At 44.9% G+C, this 12,038-nt stretch overlaps 1 protein-coding gene across 1 annotated transcript; it reads left to right on the forward strand.

Moving 5' to 3' along the window:
• Positions 1–303: 303 nt before the first annotated feature.
• Positions 304–3,457, forward strand: cxxc4 (CXXC finger 4). Its single transcript, XM_056587243.1, has 2 exons — positions 304–365; positions 2,507–3,457. The coding sequence occupies exon 2, from the start codon at positions 2,624–2,626 to the stop codon at positions 3,455–3,457; it is 834 nt and encodes a 277-aa protein (XP_056443218.1). The 5' UTR covers positions 304–365; positions 2,507–2,623.
• Positions 3,458–12,038: the final 8,581 nt, after the last annotated feature.

The raw sequence follows: 12,038 nt of genomic DNA on the forward strand, positions 1-12,038 counted from the left end.
AGCACCAATCAGCCACACGCAGCGACAGGAGCCGCGGACCGAGCCAGCACTAAGCTACACAATACATTCCGGATCAGGAGGAAACACCTCAACCCCTCCGCAATTTCTACACGCCTGCTTGATATTTAACACGCGTTTTGCGCCCTTTTTTCTACTTTTTGTGAACGCTATAAGAAAGTCGGGAGTAAAAGAAATTATGGTGTTGTTTTGAGCGCCCTGTCTCCGTCGCCTCGTGCGTTTGGGTCTTCTTTGGATTCTTTTTATTTGCAATATTTTTGCCCCGTATGAAATTGGCAGTAATGTGTCGCTATATGGTTTCAGACTGGTAGCGTCTATACCGTCTCTTCTCAACAGTAGGACCCTCGGTAAGTGTTTCTTCTTTTCATCCTTTTCCTCATATTACGCACGGCTTTGGTCACTGTCTCGTTTTTTTATTTGTGTTCAAATAGCGACCAAGTAATCCGGGCAATGTCAGCTTTATTTATTTTTTGATCGTTTTTTAATTGGAGCCTCCGTTCAAGCGTCTCTTCACGTTTTTTTCTTTTTCTTTGCCCGACCTTTGATCTGAACGTCTTCGACAGACTAGCCTGGCTAAAATTAACAGCGCCGTGCTGCAGCGGCACAATGGTTCGTCATCGGACGTCGCTATACTTTCTTTCTTCTCTTCCCCTTGTCTTACTCTCCCCTCGCCTTTCTCGCTCTATCTCCCTCTCCATCGCTTTCTCTCTGACTCACCACACTCGGTGTGTTCCTCCCTCTCTCTCTCTCTCTCTCTCTCTCTCTCTCTCTCTCTCTCTCTCTCTCTCTCTCTCTCTCTCTCTCTCTCTTCTCTCTTTTTCTCACCTTCTCCCAAAGTATTGAGCATTCCTGTCTCTCTAAACTTTGTTTACAGGCTGAAAATCAATGTCCGTGACTTGATTGCCTTCGGGCTGCTTATTTCGCTCCGGGGGTGAATTGATTAAGTAATAATGACCGTGCAGAGAGGCGGTCATTAAGGGTAGCTTCTGTGTTTACTGGTGGCTAGCTCTGGTGGTTGGGATTGAGCATTAAAATTAAAGCAACACATTCAGAATGTGGATTAAAATTCTGGTGTATATTAAGTTTAGGCAGTAAAAAGAAAACAAAAAAACTCTACACAATTCCAGTCAAACAGTCAACAGCTTGCCACTAATGCCTGTGCCACTATAGGCACACATTTAGTTTGCCATGCCAGAATTATTTCACTGTTATTTCCCAAGAAATCAAATATGCATCTTCTACTGCAAAATTCAGACGGCTGTCACAGGGGCCACACAATGGGATCTGTCCTTTGCCAGTGTTTCTGTGTACAACCCTGGACAGTTTTAAGGAAGTCTCTTGGAAGTGATCTTAAAATAATTAATGTTTCCAGCAACTGCAACAGCCTTGGGAATAACAAAATAGGAAAACCAAGGAAAAAGTGGTATGGACATGTATGGGAGAGATATGCGTGATGCTTTAATGTTTCCAGCAACGCATCAGCTTCAGCAGTAACAAAATAGGAAAACCAAGGAAAAAGTGGTAATGGACCTATATGTGAGAGATATGTGCGTCTAATGGGCTTTTATCTCTGCAAACCAAATCTAGATAGACTGGTGGGGAGAGTAAGTGGGGCTCCTATACCACACACACACACACACACACACACACACACACACACACACACACACACACACACACACACACACACACACACACACACACACACACACACACACACACACACACACACACAGGCCCACCCTACACCTTCATTGGAGTGGTCCCTGGTCTGGATTTAGATTCAGCGAGCGTCTGTCATTGGGTAGATGGAACAGTTCCGGCCCTGATACTCCATTTACCTAGGGGGCGGCCGGGTCCATGCTAACGTCTAGAGGCCACTCTAACCGTTTAGATTAGATCGATGATTTGAAATCATGTAACCGGCGGTCTCCTGCCACCCAGAGCTCTGCCCTGATTATGACCACCTTGTTATAGGTGGATAATTATCATTGACTATTTCATGGCATGGTTGGTTGCCTGGGATTTTATTTAAATAGGAAAGTTCTGCACTTCCTGATTATGGGAATGTTGTTGTTTATAAATTAAATGTCAAATCATTTAAATGTTTTAATTGATGAGTCTTGTTTGTTTATTTCAGTTTGGGAAAATAAGTGGTGGGACTTCCCTCTAAAATAACAATGAATCCCAAGAGGCCAGAAAAACAACATCTTTAAAGTCGGCCATTTTTTGCATTCCTGTTTTTGTCTCTAACTGACACGTTGGTCGGTCATTACTCGCGTATTATTCTCAGGGGGATATGAATCTGTTATAAAAAGGTCACATGATATGATCCACCTCCCCCAATATTCAATTTGAAATCCCCTGTTATTCCCCATTTGGAGAAGTGGAGATACTTGGAGACCAAAAGTACTTTTGGTTGAGGATTCTTACCTTGTTTATATGTAACTGTTGTTGTTTTCTCTGTTTCTTTCATTTCTTAATTCAGCAGTGGAGACCAGTAACCAGGATGGTCACTCATCGCATGTAACCATCCTCAGTTTGACCACGGCCATCGAGACCACCGATTCCTCCCAGTGAACCTTGTCAACCCCCTGCCTCAGCCATGTCGAGTATAAACAATGCGCTTTGCATCGAAAATGGACAGAACATTGACCTTTCTCTCTTGAAGGATAATCTTCAGGACGGTGGATTAAGCCAGCTTTTGGATTATAATGCCGAGATGGAAAGGTACCGGTCTTTTGCGAACTTTTACAAAACCAACGGCGCGTTTCCACAGACTGCCAAGATTGCCCGCATCACGACGCCCATTTTCCCCAGCGCCAGAATTGGCATGTCCCCTTGGAACTGCGATAACGCCATGCTCTGGGGGAGGAAATCAGCGGCAATAAACCCTAATAGGACCAGCATGCATAGAAACGACTCCCAGAGGCCGGGGAAGCCTGGCATGGTGCCAGAGTCGCTGCAAATGGCAAATAATAATTTCCTCTCTACCTTATCCCCCGAACACTGCAGACCTTTAGCAGGAGAATGCATGAACAAGCTGAAATGCGGCGCTGCTGAAGCAGAGATAATGAATCTCCCAGAACGCGTTGGAACTTTTTCCGCTATTCCGGCTTTAGGGGGCATCTCATTACCTCCCGGGGTCATCGTCATGACAGCCCTTCACTCCCCCGCAGCCTCAGCAGCCGTTACAGACAGTGCGTTTCAAATTGCCAATCTGGCAGACTGCCCACAGAATAATTCCTCTGCATCCAGTGGAAACCCGGCGAAGAAGAAGAGGAAAAGGTGTGGGGTCTGCGCGCCCTGCAGGCGGCTCATCAACTGTGGCGTCTGCAGCAGTTGTCGGAACCGCAAAACCGGCCACCAAATCTGCAAATTTAGGAAATGCGATGAGCTGAAGAAGAAGCCGGGCTCGTCGCTGGAGGTGAGAACTTAGCAGGGGGGGGGGGGGGGGGGGGCTCTTGCTTCCCCTTTCTTTTGTTATTATCCCCTCGCACTCCAAAGCATTAACCTTTTCATCCAGTCACGTTCTAAGCCCTCGAAAATTGTTTCCATGCCCACCCATGCCTGAACATCCCCCCGGCTTCTCAAATCTGCCTACCCGCCTAGCCTAATTGGCAGTAATTAGGGGTGTTTGTGCGGAGCGCAAGCTGAGCTTGGCTCAGACACCCCTAATTGCTGCCAGTCAGGCTGGGGCTGGAACACATCCGAACAACCCAGGGCTTGGCTCAGCTCCAGGCAGGGCTGGGAAATGGTTTTCAGCAGAAAGCCATCCCTCTCTGCACCCGGTCATTTTAACCAATTATGGAAACCGTCTCTGGATGGGGAGAATCAATATCCCACAAAGCCTCAGCGTCCGACCACGGCGAGATGGTGAGAGTGATGGCAGGGCCGCTGATGGTGTTTCTCAAAACACCTCCCAAGTGTATGCTGGGTGAAGGAGGGAGGTGTGTGGGGGGGGGGGGGGACCATTCAGACGGATCCTCTTCCCCGTGATCCCATATGAATTGATTGTGCATATGAGGCTGAGGTGAAATCATTTTATATTCCATTTGGGCCATTATGGCCAACTATGGCCCAGCCTAGTGAGTGGTGCATATCAATAGGGCATAAACGGAGGGCCTAAGAATTCAGTGGCGCTAAGGTGGAGGGATAGATAGCGGTGAATTATTAGCGACAGCAGAGGTGAGAGAAAGAGACGGCCAGGTTGTTGTTTCATAATAATTGGTATATTTTAATTGATGGATTTGGTGGATGGCATTTGCTTATCTGGTGCTTAAACTGAAGGTAAATAAAAAGCTTTGGATGTGTCTCTATTAGAGCTGTTTCGTGGGGTCTTACTTGACATAAGCGTATATGGCGTTGAGTCACCGACAAACAAAACTTGAGGGCCAGAAGATTACCTCTTTAATTAAGCGATTAAACAGTGAGTAAAAAAAAAAGGTTAATCATAAATTAAAATGCAACACACTCATCTAAAAACAGCTTGTATCTTGAATCCAAGTCCTGAATATGATTGACATGAGTTCTTTATTTTTCTCATGATTCATTCTTAAGTGTTGTGTCAAATAACACAGAGAAATTGATAAGACTTTATTGATAATGCACTTTTCATGACATTGTCAAGATGGGTTTATATGCTGGTGCATCCCATTGATTATGTATTGATGAAGAACCGTAAAGATGTGGTGTCATTATTCATTCATTCACTTTCATTCAGTATTTCGTGCAGCATATAGTACATACACTGGGACACAGAACAAAGAACATTCATTGAATGAAAGAGGAAAGTTTGATGGACAGAAACAAAGATACCCTATCATTGTCCATAACTAAACCTGAAACAATCCTATTTCCATACCTATCACAAAATCTGTGGTTGAATTGTGTTTTTCATTGGAGTCAGTATCGATGGGAAGGCATAATTATATGTGTTTTTCTTATGAATGACCCAACGATTATGATCCCAAACGAGCAAAAAAAAAAAAGTAGTCTGTCTTACAAACGACCGATAAACTCAAACCATCTCCCGTAAACTGCTGTAAACTTCTGTTGTTGTGATAGAGGAAGTTAACAAGCCCCTATTTCACTGCAGCGTACCGTACGCGTGCATTCCCTAACCCATGCGTTTCAGGAACAGTGCAGTCAAGTTGATTGCTGACCAAAGCAACCAAACCACCTTCGAATGGTTTGAATTTCATTCCAAGGAGAATATTAATTAATATATGGCGCCTGTATAGATGTTATTTAACTGTTTATTTTCCAATTTGCCCTCCTAAGACACATACAAACACACACTTATAACGCATGAATAAGAATCGTATCTGTAAAATATATACCAATTTTTTTTTTTATTACGTATTAAGTATTTTATTCAAGATATTTTTAAGAAAGTAGTGACGAAACCATGGAATCATCACCTCATTACCGTGGCCTTGACCGCATCGGACCGAGTGTGTTGGCCGCCCGCAATCAACACGTTGATATGCCCCTGTTATCCCAGCCCTCGCTGTGCAGCCACACGCGCTGCTGCTGCTGGTGAAGTATGTATGAGCTATGTACGGACTGTAACCTATACGATGGCCCAGCGCGCTCAAACCAAACTATCGGGTATCCGTTCCCTTAGCATACCAGACACGACACCGCACGCCGCTCTACCCCTCACCATGCCATACTATGTTAAGATAGATCTATAGATCCACACGCAAACCAGGACAGTGTATGTGACAATCATTTGGTCTATAACATCAGGTCGTCAGGAAGGAATAACAGTGTTGTGGTCAGGGTGTTTGACGGACAGCCAAAAGCCACCCGGAACCTTTCGCGGACCCTGATGTTTGAGGTCTACCTCTAGGGATTTGTCGGCGAGATGCCTCACTCCCTGCTCATTAATGAAATACAAAATGTTGTCGTTGTAAGATGCTTTGGTTGTCTGCTAAATTACATAATGAGTAACTGAGCGGGAGTACCCTTCGTTTATCGTTGGCTGTTGCATCAGGGATAATGAAATAAACAAAATGGAGACCCACCCTCCCCACCTGAACAGACATGCCATGCAGGCTCAAGGGCTGAGGAGGCTTAGATGTGGTTCCTAACTACAGACCTGACTGAAGTGCTGTTTGGGAAGTTTATTTGTTCTAGTTCTAGTAATAGGAAGCGTGTTTGATGCTCGCTCAGGGGTGAGCTGCGTGAACAGGTGTCTCCAAACAGGTGTCCCGGAAGGCGACCTTGCATGCGAAATGTTTGGGTAGTCATCGTGGCCCCCCGTGCAAAACATCCATTTGCCAAGACAGTTAGAATTACAGAGAGGTGGGATAGAACCACAAGTCAAATCCAAACCTGCTTTCGACGGAAAAGGGTTTCCTTCTTGTGAGTTCAGTTCATTCTTATTATGGGATTTTCTCCACCTGTAATCGTTGTTTAGGACTCTGTAATTACAGAATCTGGTTCAGGCCTTGGTGTTTTTACACATATGATACACTTTATAGTTATAGTATGATATTGTTTATTGTTGGGTTTGCCAAACGGTGCAAAATAAGGTTGTTTGAGTGAATTTAAATTTAGATTTTGCAGCCTACATAGATACACAGTCTCCCCTGGTCTAACGTCTGCTCCAGTCTCTCTCTTTCTCTTGTTCTATCTCTCTCTAAATATCGCTCTTTCTCTTTCTCTCTCTCTCTCTCTCTCTCTCTCTCTCTCTCTCTCTCTCTCTCTCTCTCTCCCTCTCCCTCTCCCTCTCTCTCTCTCTCTCTCTCTCTCTCTCTCTCTCTTTCCCTCTCTCCCTCACACACACACTCACAGACACACATACAGATAAACATTTGCAGACTGCACCGTTAGCCCTGGAAGAGACGATAAGCTACTGGCAGCTATTTAAATGTGGCTGTCAGTGTTTTTCACATGGGAATCACCCTGAACTAATTATATCTTAAGCAGCGGTGGAAAATGCAAATCAGAATTTTACTCACACCCCTGAAATCGGAAAGCCAATTTAATCTAATACCCCCTTTAATTTAGCGCACTAATGCAAGACCCCAGAGGATTGCCCTGGTGTCACTATGCGATGCTGTTCACCGGCAGGCTTGGGTTTCTTTCTCTCCCTCTATCCCTCTCCCTCTCTCTCTTTCTCTCTCTCTTTCTCTTCCCCCCTCTCTATCTTCACCACTCTACCTCTCTTTCCCACTCTTTCTTCACCAATATCCCTCTCCCTCTCTCTCTTCCCCACTCTCTGTCTTCACCACTATGCCTCTCCCTCTTCCTCTTCACCACTCTCTATCTTCCTCATTCTCCATCTTCCTCACTCTCTGTCTTCAGCGCGCTCTCTCTCTCTCTCTCTCTCTTTCTGCTGTTTTAATGTGAGACCACGCTCTCTAACTGAGCGTTTCCGGAGAGCGTCCACCTTTTACGTACCGCACAGCTGACGGCACCAAGGTCCTGACTAGGAGTAGATGCAAACTCTATTTATTACTCTTTTTTTTATACATAAAACCTGTAATGCAACTGATTTAAAGAGTCATGCAGACTAGGAAGTGGTTGGGATTTCAACTTGTTGGGTTCTGATTGACCATAAATGTACGTAAAGACACATTGCACCAGATACATTGAAGCAACATTGAATGGCTTTTTTTGTGCCTTTCCTTTCCCCTGCAGCCTCTACATCCATGGGAGCAGCTGAGGATCATGATAGCCAAGGTAGCCACTATCATGGCTAGCCTCTAACATGACTAGATGTTAACATGGCTAGCCTCTTTTATGACTAGATGCTGACATGGCCAGCCTCTAACGTGGCTAGCCTCTAACATGACTAGACGCTAACATGGCTAGCCTCTCTAATATGACTAGATGCTAACATAGCTAGCCTCTAATATGACCAGCCACTAATGTGGGGTGCTCCATGGTAGGGGGTCCCATGCTATGCATGCGATGTAAAACATTTCTCTAGTCACAATATAAACCGCTACTGTATATTAGGGAACATTGATTAAAATACATCTAAGATATTTGAAATCCCAAAAATTACATTTCCCATAGCATAGCCATAGCAATAGCAAAATAGTCTCACAACAAGTTCGATATTTTCGTGGGAAGATAAACCCATGAAACATTCGGATAACCCTAAATCCTCTACTAAACTACTAATTTAGTTTTTATCACATCCAAACTGCATTCAGTTCTCCATCCATACTGGAGTGGCCTCAGAAATCACCCGATAAACAAACGCTGAGATTACGCTTTCAAAACGCTCAGTGTAAGACACAGCGTGGAGCAGCAAGGGAGGCGCATACATCTCAATGAAAGGAACCTGAATGGCCAGTATTGTTGTTCTTCAAAACATGGAAACGAGGAGTTACTTCACCACACACGCACACACTCTCTCTCTCTCTCTCTCTCTCTCTCTCTCTCTCTCTCTCTCTCTCTCTCTCTCTCTCTCTCTCTCTCTCTCTCTCTTTCTCTCACTGTCTCCTTTGTGTCGATGTGCTGTGGTCACATGAAATGGGTGAAATGAAAAGGTGCCAGGGCCGCGCGGAAACCTTCGCAATTGTGATAAAAGACCCCCCAGCCCCCCTCCCACTCCGAAGACGGTCGGAAGTGGGACCTTGAGGAAAATAGCCCGGATCCCGGGCCCTTAATGAGAGCGAGGGGGCGAGCGAGGGGGCGATCGAGGGAGCCAAATAAGCAACAGCAGCCAGGTCTAATTTGTTTTAGGTGTGCTCAGAATAGATAAGGACAAATCTTTGCCCCCCCCCCCCCCAGTCCACCCTCCCTCTCCCCCCACTCCCTCCACTACCAGGCCCCCCACCCCACAACCTTTGGCTCCCTGGAGATAACACTGAGTGCTCACAGCCAATCTCTGTGGGGCAGAAGAGAAGGGGGGAGGGGTGAGGGAGAGTCGGGGGGGGGGGGGGGGGGAGAAAAAAAAAGGAGAAGGAAAAAAAAAATGAGGGCTCGGAGCCGAAGCTGGAGGGACAGACGGCTTTTAGATCTAGCGATCTTTATCTCGCTGGATTTATTCAAGCTTTAAAACTGCAGATTAATTTGGCAGCCGGGGTCTGGTGGAGTGTGAAAAATAAAATAAAAAACGAGGGGAGGGGATTTTAACGGGGTCAGACACCTAACCGCACGCCGCCCCAAAGGGCAGCCGTAAGCTGCTGTCAAGACAATAGGATTTCACCCGTCCGATCCACCACCGCACCCATCGCCTAATTACACCCAACCCCGGCTGTAGCGGCCGGCTAGTTGGCCAGCTCTGGCCCCTCGCCACCAGTCCCATGTCAATGCGGACGTCTCGGCTTCAACTTACAGGCTGGCCGTCTCCGGGTCTATAGGTGCGTTAAACAATTCATCGTTTTTTACCACTGTCCCTAATCAGGGCTTGGAGGGAGGCAGGGGTGCCTGGGATACTGCCCTGACGGCGGGCTGCCTGTTGCTGATGGCTCCATCGTTTGATTTAACATCCCCCGGTCCCCACCTGGAGAAGTGAACCCGGTGTTGGTGGCTGAGTGTGTGTGTGTTTGGTGTGAGAGATTGAGTGTGTATGTGTTTGTATGCGTGTCTGTTTGGTGTGAGAGAGTGTGTGGGTGTTTGGTGTGAGAGTGTGTGTGTGTGTGTGTGTGTGTGTGTGTGTGTGTGTGTGTGTGTGTGTGTGTGTGTGTGTGTGTGTGAGTGAGAGCTGTGCATGTATTTCCATGTGTGTTTCTACGTAGGCGGTTGTGTGCGAGCGTGACCGCATCTGTGTGTGTGTTTATGTGAATGCATATGTGCTGGTTTGCTTGTGTGTGTGTGTGTGTGTGTGTGTGTGTGTGTGTGTGTGTGTGTGTGTGTGTGTGTGTGTGTATGTGTGTGTGTGTGTGTGTGTGTGGAGGTGGTGGAAGGCCGCCCAGAGGGAGCTGGACAGCGTGAAAGTGCAGGTGCGCGAGGACGTTAATGTGTGGCACATTAATCTTTTAGCGGATGACGGTGAATTATTGATGTTGGCTCTGGCTGAGAGGTAAAAAGGTATCTCGCCGTTATAGCGAACCTGAATATGTCAGCCGCGAAAGGTCTGTCATAAATGCATTGGTTGCTGGCAGTGGTTTGAATGTTTTTCTGCGATTTCTGGCTCTGGTGTGTATACCGTACGAGACTTATTTATACAAAAAATAAGGGCTTTGAAGCTAAGAATTAACATTGCCTCAACACTACAGGCCAAACATATGAGTGAGGAGAGAGGGGGTTGCAGACACTTTATTTTATAGTATTTTATTCTTTAATATCGTTAAGACAACAATTAAGTTAATTCACTGTTACCTCTAAAACCTAGTATTTTTTATTCATCAGAGTAGGCAGGTTTCAATGTACCTATCAACGATTCTTTTTTTTTTATATCATATTCAAGCTATTTCTGCAGTGAGACTAAACCTGGGTTTGGTCTGTTCAGCTAGATGATGTTGACTTGATAATTCATTGATGACTAGCATGGCCTCGGGGGCCATTATGGTTCACAGCCATATGGTATATTCTTAGACGTATGGTTAATTTCTCCCTAAAATGTCTCTGATTTCATGATTTGAGTTGACTGCTGCATTCCCAAATCTTCAAATAATTTGATTCATTGTATTGTCTGAGTTTCAAGATGGGAAATTATGATGATGTTTATAAACATTTTAATAGTAAGAAATGCCCAATTTTTGATGATTCAAAAATGCCAGCGAAGATAAAAAACTAAAGAGTCACCTGAATGTGGGGGTGTTGATTCGAGCAGCAACAAACGTAAGCTATTCATTCATTCGTGAATGAATGAATGAATGAATGAATAGCATACGTTTGTTCATTCATTCATTCATTTATTCATGAAAATTCATTGAAACTGTGGAATTAAATGTGTGAGTGACAAGCAGTGATTGGGTGGAACCTGGTCAGTATAGGTCTAGAATTTTTTTCTCCAGATCAAATCCACGCATGCCGCCACCGTCTCTATTGTGACTCTGCTTTCAACCTCTGAATAATTCATGAAAACCATCTGACACTATGCCCGGAAAAGGCTTTGCGAGGTATTTCAAGGTTTGTTTTGGGTTAATTTTTTTTCCCTGATAGAAACCCTGGGGTTAGAGATTGTCAGAAAGACATGGTGACAGAATCTAATGTCCGGCCGACTAATGCTAGCATTTACCATGTGTCAGTTGATGATGTTTCCCTTTAGCTAAAAAATAAAAGATTTTGTCATTTCAGAGAGATGAACCATTAAGTTGTTGATAGTTGCGATAGTTTTATTACTCCTGGAAATTTCTGCCCGACTTTACTCATCAAATAGAAAGACTTCCTACTACTCTGAGGAAATGCTGTGTGCTGTGACACTGGCTGATCAGTGGTGAGTTCAAACAAGAAATCAATGGGGATTGTGCTCAGCATATATTCTTTTTTCAAAAGCGGCCTTCAAAACCTAGTCTGTAATCAATGTTAACTGTCTCAATTCATAGTTTGTGTAAAAAATCTCTAACACTTTTTTCAATTTTTGTGTATATTTTTCAATTACTCTGGTATTCAGGATAAATCTGATATAGGCTAAAGAATGGTCTAAAGTAAGTTTTTTATATTCTATGAAAGAATCCACAGGCATCATTACAGTCACATAAATATAGAACGTGTGTACTCTGTGCCCTGCTCTCTTGAATATTAACGAGTAACTTGGTCGTAGGTTGTTGCTAAGTGAGCGTGTCCCGCTCACCTACATATCACATTGATCCAGGGAGGGTAAATATGCAGAGCTTTATTTTTATTTATATATTTTTTTACACCGAGTTTAACGGCTCCCACACAGCTGCTGAGGAATCTGCTGGAAACAAGAAAGTGTGTTCCTACTTTGCATTTCAATTCTTGCATTTCATGCGACTGGCAGCACGTTGCGCTACGCTCAGACCTAGTCTCCGTTCCACCCACGAGGCTTCTCTCCCTCAGCTCCCCTGTTGTCTCTCAGCGATGTTACCCCATCGAGCTCGCCCTGGGGGAATAACAGGCGTTTCCGTCCCCCGATCCCTCCC

Source organism: Gadus chalcogrammus, chromosome 3 (assembly GCF_026213295.1).
Source record: "Gadus chalcogrammus isolate NIFS_2021 chromosome 3, NIFS_Gcha_1.0, whole genome shotgun sequence".
In the NCBI taxonomy this organism is placed as follows: Eukaryota; Metazoa; Chordata; class Actinopteri; order Gadiformes; family Gadidae; genus Gadus; species Gadus chalcogrammus.

Bases quoted from the DNA above. Each gene is read 5' to 3' on its own strand.
- cxxc4 (XM_056587243.1), top strand. From the start codon at position 2,624: ATGTCGAGTATAAACAATGCGCTTTGCATCGAAAATGGACAGAACATT.